The 8,443-nt window shown below is 47.0% G+C and overlaps 1 protein-coding gene across 4 annotated transcripts in view; it reads left to right on the plus strand.

Moving 5' to 3' along the window:
* The first annotated feature begins 1,821 nt into the window (after positions 1–1,821).
* Positions 1,822–8,443, plus strand: part of CSNK1A1 (casein kinase 1, alpha 1) — a 66,589-nt gene continuing 59,967 nt past the window's right edge. For all 4 annotated transcript variants that reach the window (XM_011985380.1, XM_011985381.1, XM_011985383.1 and 1 more), the window contains exons 1-2: positions 1,822–2,549; positions 3,215–3,321. In XM_011985380.1, the coding sequence (XP_011840770.1) occupies positions 2,427–2,549; positions 3,215–3,321 (230 nt within the window). In that variant the 5' untranslated portion in view covers positions 1,822–2,426. The remainder of the gene's footprint in view (positions 2,550–3,214; positions 3,322–8,443) is intronic.

Here is an 8,443-nt window from a genome sequence, read left to right on the forward strand (position 1 = left end):
CTTGGCTTTTTTTTTTTTTTAAGATCAGAATTAATTAATTAATTTTTAGACGGAGTTTTGCTCTGTCTCCAGGCTGGAGTGCAGGGGCACCATCTCGGCTCACTGCAACCTCCGCCTCCCGGGTTCAAGCGATTCTCCTGCCTCAGCCTCCTGAGTAGCTGGGACTACAGGCACACGCTACCACGCGCAGCTAGTTTTTGTATTTTTAGTAGAGACGGGGTTTCACCATGTTGGCCAGAATGGTCTCGAACTCCTGACCTCAGGTGATCCACTCGCCTCTGGCCTCCCAAAGTGCTGGGATTACGGGTGTGAGCCACTGCACCCGGCTGCGTTTTAGACCAGAATTTAACAGCAGATTTTAACTTTGTCAAAACATGCTTTAGAGTCACCAAAGGCGAACGATGTCTAATAGTGGTGATTTGGGAGTTGGGCACCCTGAGTGTTGGTTGTGCCTTAAAACTTCACGCTAAACTTTAGGGGAAGTCTCTTCCCCTCTCTCTTCAGTTATCTTCCGAGATGAACCCTATTACTAACCTTAATTACTTGATCACCTTTCAAAGTTGCAGTTAAGAGTCTTCACATTTTTCTCTCATTTCTATTTAATTAATTATTTTTTTGAGAGAGGGTCTCTCTGTTGCCCAGGCTGGAGTGCAGTAGCGTGATCTAGTCTCACCGCAACCTCCGCTTCCGAGTAGCTGGGGTTACAAGTGTACGTCATCACACCCAGCTAATTTTTGTATTTTTAGTAGATACGGGGTTTCGCCATGTTGGCCAGGCTGGTCTCGAACAACTGACCTCAAGTCATCTGCCCGCCCCGGCCTCCCAAAGTGGCGGGATTACAGGCGTGAGCCACTGCGCCCAGCCCTCATTTCTATTTTAATTAAATTTTATTTAGGATAGGCTTAGCTTAAATGTTTACGACTGAGGTCTGACTTAAGATGATAGCATAAACCATGGAGCTTTCTTTTGTGAACATTACTATTACTCAACCCAATTTTACCAGGTCAAATTTTGTAATACAAAACGTGGTCAAGATTTGATTCTCTGATCGATTTTTAGTAAAAAAGAAAAAAATTTCCGTGTACCTTTAAATGTTGTCAATTAAATTTTGTAATAGTTACCTCTACTCTGTTCAGGTTAATACTGCGGTTTTCAACATGACCAACATACGATTCTTTGTTGTTGTTTTGGTGGGGTTGGGGGGCATAACAGTTTTTTCACTCTTGTTAAATTAATTTTCTGTTGATTCCATCTATCCCTAATCTTCACTATGAACAAGATACTGGGTTTTCTTCTGAAGATCAAACGTGGTAGTGAGGCAATAATGCAAAGACGTAGGACGGCAGGGGGATTCCGGCTTCTTTCTTTTTTCCCCTCCTGTGGAAAGAGGGTCTATAACACTCCGTAGTAGAGAAGAAAATTCTAATTATGAAGGGTAATTAGCTAGGCTTTGCTATAACCGAGAGCCCTGAACGATTCCTCAACGCGGGCTGCTTTTCTCTTCCTCTCCACCAGAGGCGATAGCCTCTTTCCAAACAGAAACTGGGTTGGAATAGGCCGGTCCGGGGGAGCGGCCAGAAGAAAGATCAAAGGTTAAAAACCGCCTCAAAGAGCAAAAGTCAATACCCAACTCCTAAGGAGGCCTGACACGAAACATGAAGGTGACTCCTCCCAACATCGAGGCCTGGGGCCACTCAGCCTTCCAGAGACCCTGCGGGTCCGAGGCGAGTAACAGGTAACACCGGCTGAGCCGCCGCCGACCGGAAGTGGAAGAAAGCCCGGGGCGGGGTGAGGCAGGCCGCGGCACGCCTGCGCAGTCAGCAGGAGTTGCAGCGCTCATGCGCTACTGGGCGGTGACAGGGTGACGCTCGGAGCGTGGGCCGCGACTCTCACGGATCCGGTTCCGCCCTCTCGCTGCCGATCCTTCGGAGCGAGCGCCCCAGATCCCTTTCCCAGAGTGCTCTGCGCCGTGAAGAAGCGGCTCCCGGGGACTGGGGGCATTTTGTGTTGGCTGGAGCTGGAGTAACAAGATGGCGGCGTCGGCGGAGTGACAGGGGTCCCTCAGGGCCGGAGCCGGCGGCAGTGGTGGTAGCTGTATCGCCGCCCTAGCTCACCGCGCCCCTTTTCCAGCCCGCGACGTCGCCGCGCAAGCGAGGCAGCGGCGGCCGCCGAGAAACAAGTGGCCCAGCCTGGTAACCGCGAGAAGCCCTTCACAAACTGCGGCCTGGCAAAAAGAAATCTGACTGAGCGGCGGTGATCAGGTTCCCCTCGGCTGATTCTGGGCCCCGAACGCCGGTAAAGGCCTCCGTGTTCTGTTTCCTGCCGCCTTCCTCCGTAGCCTTGCCCAGTGTAGGAGCCCCAGAGGCCTCCGTCGTCTTCCCAGAGGTGTCGGGGCTTGGCCCCAGACTCCATCTTCGTCTCTCAGGATGGCGAGTAGCAGCGGCTCTAAGGCCGAATTCATTGTCGGAGGGAAATATAAACTGGTACGGAAGATCGGGTCTGGCTCCTTTGGGGACATCTATCTGGCGATCAACATCACCAACGGCGAGGTAATCACCTGGGGTGGGGTTCACGATAACGCTGCGCTTTTCCTCATTCCCCCCACCACCACCGCGCACCCCGAAAGTGTTCGGGCCTCTCCTCACCGCACGCACTCGCCAGGGAGCCCAGGGAGCTAGTTTTCCTGGCTTGCGATCCTCGCCCGCTCTCTCCCTAGAAGGGTCAAGAACCCGATAGAAAGGTTGGGGGAACTAGTTTCCTAGCTTGTTAAACACGTCCCATAAATGTCCCTTCGTCGAGCTTTTTTTTTTTTAACCGACTTTTAAGGTGGAAACGACAAAATCCTCTTTCTGTGATTCCCATGCTTTTCTTTTCTTTTATTTAATTTTTAATCCTACTGGGCCTCTTGTTCCAATTAGAACAGTTTCCGATCGCCTAGTTCCTTAAAAACCTCTCACTACGTTCAGAGGTTGCCTCTTTTTTCTGGATGAATCATTTTCCTGCACTTTAGAGGACGTACGATTTCGTCACTACCCCCTGAAGAGGCCTTTGAGGCTGGTTGCCTCGTTTTATAATTACAGAGAGCTTTCTCTTTCCAGCTTTTCACTTCTTCCTTGTAGTCGCGACTTGGAGTTTTGCTAATGTCTCTCTCCTTTCCTAAGTGACACTGAATCCGTAGGGATGTTGATGCCATCATCCCCTCTTTCCCCTGCAGGAAGTGGCAGTGAAGCTAGAATCTCAGAAGGCCAGGCATCCCCAGTTGCTGTACGAGAGCAAGCTCTATAAGATTCTTCAAGGTGGGGTTGGCATCCCCCACATACGGTAAGAACCCCGTGCATGTAGGCGATCCGCTGAGGGAAGCACGGAATGGGGAAGTGGGTAGAGGCAGGTAATGAGACCAGCTGAATCCGGGTCTTGTTTTAGTTACCTGGGTTCCTTGTAGCTGGTGCTTTCCTGTAAGTCATCGCAATCACTGAGTAAATTTCAATTTGTCAACTTATTTCATTGTATTACACTGCTCCATTTCGCTTCCGTCATTCTCTTCCCGAGGCTTTCGTTTGCAGTTATGCGTGCGGGTCATCTTTGATCCCTACGCGGAAGGGTTGGCTGCTGCCTTTTTTACGGCGGCACGTCTGATGTTCTTAGGTTTGTCCAGTGAAGTGGATTTGAAGGTGCTGAAGCGACCCGGCAGTGTCAGTTCGAGTTGCTATTGGAGCTGGCTTGGGAAATGGCTGCTCTTTTGTTGTGTTTTTGTTCCAACATGTCTTCCTCCTCCGCTTAGAAAATGGCGGAACGACGTGACTCAACCCCATATTCCTGCCCTTTTCTCAGCTTGGGTTCACAAATTATGCTTCCTTGATTCCTCCTTTAGCAGCCCCGAGTGGATTAAACCTTTGAAAAGCCAAGAATAAAGCTGCAGGAGGCGGTGTGGGGGTTCGAGGAAGGAGATGGCATAGTGACAATGTTTGATCTCTGCAGCAGATGTGACATGAAATTGTTGAATTATACTATGTAAAATCCTTTGTGATTCTTTTAAAAGTGTTAATTACTCTTTCCTTTCGTGAATGGTCATATTTGGCACATTTCAGTCGGGACTAAATTTGTATAGGTAATGGCAAAGGCAGTTTGAGCAGCACCAACTATGTTAAAATTTACTCAAATCAATTGTATTAAAAGAAATCTTAATCACTTAGCCACACTTTGATAAGTAATTTTAACCTGTTGAGTTTGGCAGTAAATCTTAATATCAGAGAAATTGCGGCCTTTGTTGGTGTGGAATATTGGTGAGTGCAAATAGCAGTAACGAGGATAAAAGATGACGAGATAGAAAGACATTGTTCTGTCAAATGGTTAACTTTACTTTGGAGGGTTTTAGAGTAATGTTTTAACTTTTGGGATTAAAGAGCCTCTTCATGGAATGGAGACTAAAATATAGTTTAAAACCAAGCTATTTTTCAGCAACAATCTAAAATACCTTTTGCAAAAATATTCAGAATAGGTGAGAATGGTGTTTACTGTTTGCTGGAGACTCTTTTTTTTTTTTTTTGAGACTGAGTTTTCGCTCTTGTTGATCAGGCTGGAGTGCAGTGAATGGCACGATCTTGGCTCACTACAACCTCTGCCTCCTGGGTTCAAGCGATTCTAGTGCCTCAGCCTCCTGAGTAGCTGGGATTACAGGCGCCAGCCACCACACCCAGCTAATTTTTGTATTTTAGTTTCACCATGTTGGCCAGGCTGTACTCGAACCCCTGACCTCAGGTGATCCACCTGCCTCGGCCTCCCAAAGTGCTGAGATTACAGGCATGAGCAACCGTGCCCAGGTTTTTTTCTTTTGAAACGAAGTCTTACTCTGTTGCCCAGGCTGGAGTGCAGTGGCGCAACCTTGGCTAACTGCAGCCTCTGCCTCCCAGGTTCAAGTGATCCTCCTGCTTCAGCCTCCCAAGTAGCTGGAATTACAGACTTGCACTACTATGCCAGGTTAATTTTTGATTTTTAGTAGAGACAAGGTTTTGCCATGTTGGCCATGCTGGTCTCCAGCTCCAGACTTCAGTTGATCCACCTCCCTCGGCCTCCCAAAGTGCTGGGATTATAGGCATGAGCCACCAGGGCCCGGCCTGTAGCCCCTTTTTCTATTCCAGTTTGTATTTTTCGTATCTTGAATTAAGGACTGGATTGCATAGTCTTTACATGGAAACAACCCAAATAAAACTGTCCTTAAAAAAAGTTCCAGCCGGGGCCGCGCGCGGTGGCTCAAGCCTGTACTCCCAGCACTTTGGGAGGCCGAGACGGGCGGATCACGAGGTCAGGAGATCGAGACCATCCTGGCTAACACGGTGAAACCCCCTCTCTACTAAAAAATACAAAAAACTAGCCAGGCGAGGTGGCGGGCGCCTGTAGTCCCAGCTACTCGGGAGGCTGAGGCAGGAGAATGGCGTAAACCCGGGAGGCGGAGCTTGCAGTGAGCTGAGATCCAGCCACTGCACTCCAGCCTGGGCGACAGAGCGAGACTCCGTCTCACAAAAAAAAAAAAAAAAAAAAAAAAAATTTCCAACCGGGCGTGGTGGCTCATGCCTGTAATCCAAGCATTTTAGGAGGCCAAGGCAGGCGGGTCACTTGAAGTCAGGAGTTCGACACCAGCCTGGCCAACATGGTGAAACCCTGTCTCTACTAAAAATACAAAAATTAGCTGGGCATGGTGGCGCGTGCCTGTAATCCCAGCTACTCGGGAGGCTGAAGCAGGAGAATAGCCTAAACCCAGGAGGTGGAGGTTGCAGTGAGCCAAGATGGCGCCACCGCACTCCAGCCTGGCGACAAAGCGAGACTCCATCAAAAAAAACACACATACACAAAAAAAGAAACAAAGTTCCAATGCTGATTTTTAGTTTTAATGGAGAATTGAATGATAAAATGTGCTATTGGTTGTAAATGAGCAAGTAAATCTTTTGGAAGAAAATTTCAAATTTCTTTTATGAGGTGAATATTAATATGAAATCTGAGATGATATAGATTTGAGGTTTTAAAATCATTCTTGCCTTTAAAAAAAAAACCTACTATGTGGGAAAATAAGGCCCCTCACTCCTGATTTGCTTTCCATCACTATAGTTTTTCCTAGAATTTCATATAAATGGAATCATACAAAATGAGGTCATTTGTGTCTGGCACTTTTCACTTAACATAATGTTTTTGAGATTCATCTGTGTTGGGAGATTTTATAAATTTCACAAATCAGGTTAAATTTAATGTATTTGAAATCATTAAAAAGCATTAAGCATTGTCATTTTCAGTGCTAAACCGAAGTACAGTACATGTCCTTTTATCTGGTAGCTTTTATTTAAGACCTGATACAGACCCATAAGGGCAATGAGTAATGTACTGAATAAGCACATGAATAAATTAACTTCTGAGCAGAATTATAGTAATAGGTGCCTATTATAAGGTGGTGAGTGCAGAGAGAGTTATGGTAGTTTTAAGCTGTCTGTGGGTGGGGCTAAACAGATTAACCTGGCTTTCAAGTTAAGGCTTCCTGAGAGAGGAGATGGGATTTCAGAATCTGGCTCTAAGGAAGAAAGCTTGGTGAACTGGTTTAGTAAGGCATCCAAGAATAGAGAGTGTGGCTTCTGGGTGTAGTCTCTAAGGCAGAACACAGTAATTGGATGAGAGTGTGGAAAGGGTAAATTTGCTTTAGGAGTGGTAGGGTCAGGTATATGGAAACAAAAGTGGTTCATTGGTTTTAAAGTGAAATGTAAAAAAAAAAAAAGAAAAGAAAAACTGTTTCCATTGAAGCGAAAAGGATAAAGATTTACGTAAACGTTCTTTATTTGGATAGCAACATCTTTCCATCCCCCTCAGTTTGTTCCCCACTATTTCTGTATCACCTATGCATGGTACATGTTTAATAAATATTCACTTGGTAAGTATTGAATTAAGTTGACTATTTAGTGTTAGCTAGATAAAAGTTATGTGTTATCTATTGTTTTAGAAGTGTTGTCACTAATTTTAAAAAGTTAGATTTTGCTGCCTTTATCCCTCATATACAAATTTGTTCAATCACTTTCCTATGTTTTGTGTTACAAAACTCCCTGTAGGATTTGCTTTTTTTTTTGACATGGAGTCTCACTCTGTCACCACGCTGGAGTGCAGTGGTACAATCTTGGCTCACTGCAACCTCCACCTCCTGGGTTCAAGTGATTCTCCTGCCTCAGCCTCCTGAGTAGCTGGGACTACAGGCACATGCCACCACGCCCAGCTAATTTTTGTATTTTTAATAGAGACGGGGCTTTACCGTGTTGGCCAGGATGGTCTCTATCTCTTGACCTCGTGATCTGCTCGCCTCGGCCTCCCAAAGTGCTGGGATTACAGGCATGAGCCACTGCACCCAGCCAGAATTTGCTTTAAAGATACTTTGGTATATCTTGCAACAGAGACTGAAAATTACCTGGCCTGCATAGATGACCTGCTTAATCAGGTCCCTCCTGTGTAATTTGAGAGACCTGTTGTTAAGAAGCATAGCATCCAGAGTGAAGAGCAAGGATAAACTGGGCGCTGTGGCTCACGCCTGTAATCCTAGCACTTTGGGAGGCCGAGGTGGGCAGATTGCCTGAGCTCAGGAGTTCGAGACCAGCCTGGGCAGTAGAGACAGGTGAAACGGCGTGCGCCTGTAGTGCCAGCTACTCAGGAGGCTGAGGCAGGAGAATTGCCTGAACATGGGAGGTGGAGGTTGCAGTGAGCCAAGATCATACCACTGCACTCCAGCCTGGGCTACAGAATGAAACTCCGTATCAAAAAAAAAAAAAGAAAAAGAAAAAAAAAAGCAAGGGTGAGAGAATGGTATCCATTTTCTTGATATTTTAAGAAAAGAAGCTTCCGGTTCTAGGCACTTTGGGAGCCACAGCTTAAGGTACAGACATGGCCAAGTCCAAGAACCACACCACACACAAGCAGTCCCAAAAATGGCACAGAAATGGTGGACCCCAGGTTCCTGAGGAACATGCACTTTGCCAAGAAGCACAAGAAGGGCCTGAATAAAGATGCAGGCCAACAATGCCAAGGCCATGAGTGCATGTGCTGAGGCTAGCAAGACCCTCGTAAAGCCCAAGGAGGTTAAGCCCAAGATCCCAAAGGGTGTCAGCTGCAAACTCAATTGACTTGCCTACATTGCCCACCCAAGCTTGGGAAGCATGCTTGTGTCCTCATTGCCAAGGGGCTCAGGCTGTGCCAGCCAAGGCCAAGGATCAACCAAGGCCCAGGCTGCAGCTCCAGCTTCAGTTCCAGCTCAGGCTCCCAAAGGCGCCCAGGCCCCTACAAAGGCTTCAGAGTAGGTATCTCTGTCTGCCAATGTGAGGACAGAAGGACTGGTGCGAGCCCTGGGCTGCCGTCTTCATGGGACTGGGGGCCTCCTGTGCTATTTGTACAAATAAACCTGAGGCAGGAAAAAAAAAAAAAA

Source organism: Mandrillus leucophaeus, unplaced genomic scaffold (genome assembly GCF_000951045.1).
Source record: "Mandrillus leucophaeus isolate KB7577 unplaced genomic scaffold, Mleu.le_1.0 Scaffold282, whole genome shotgun sequence".
In the NCBI taxonomy this organism is placed as follows: domain Eukaryota; kingdom Metazoa; phylum Chordata; class Mammalia; order Primates; family Cercopithecidae; genus Mandrillus; species Mandrillus leucophaeus.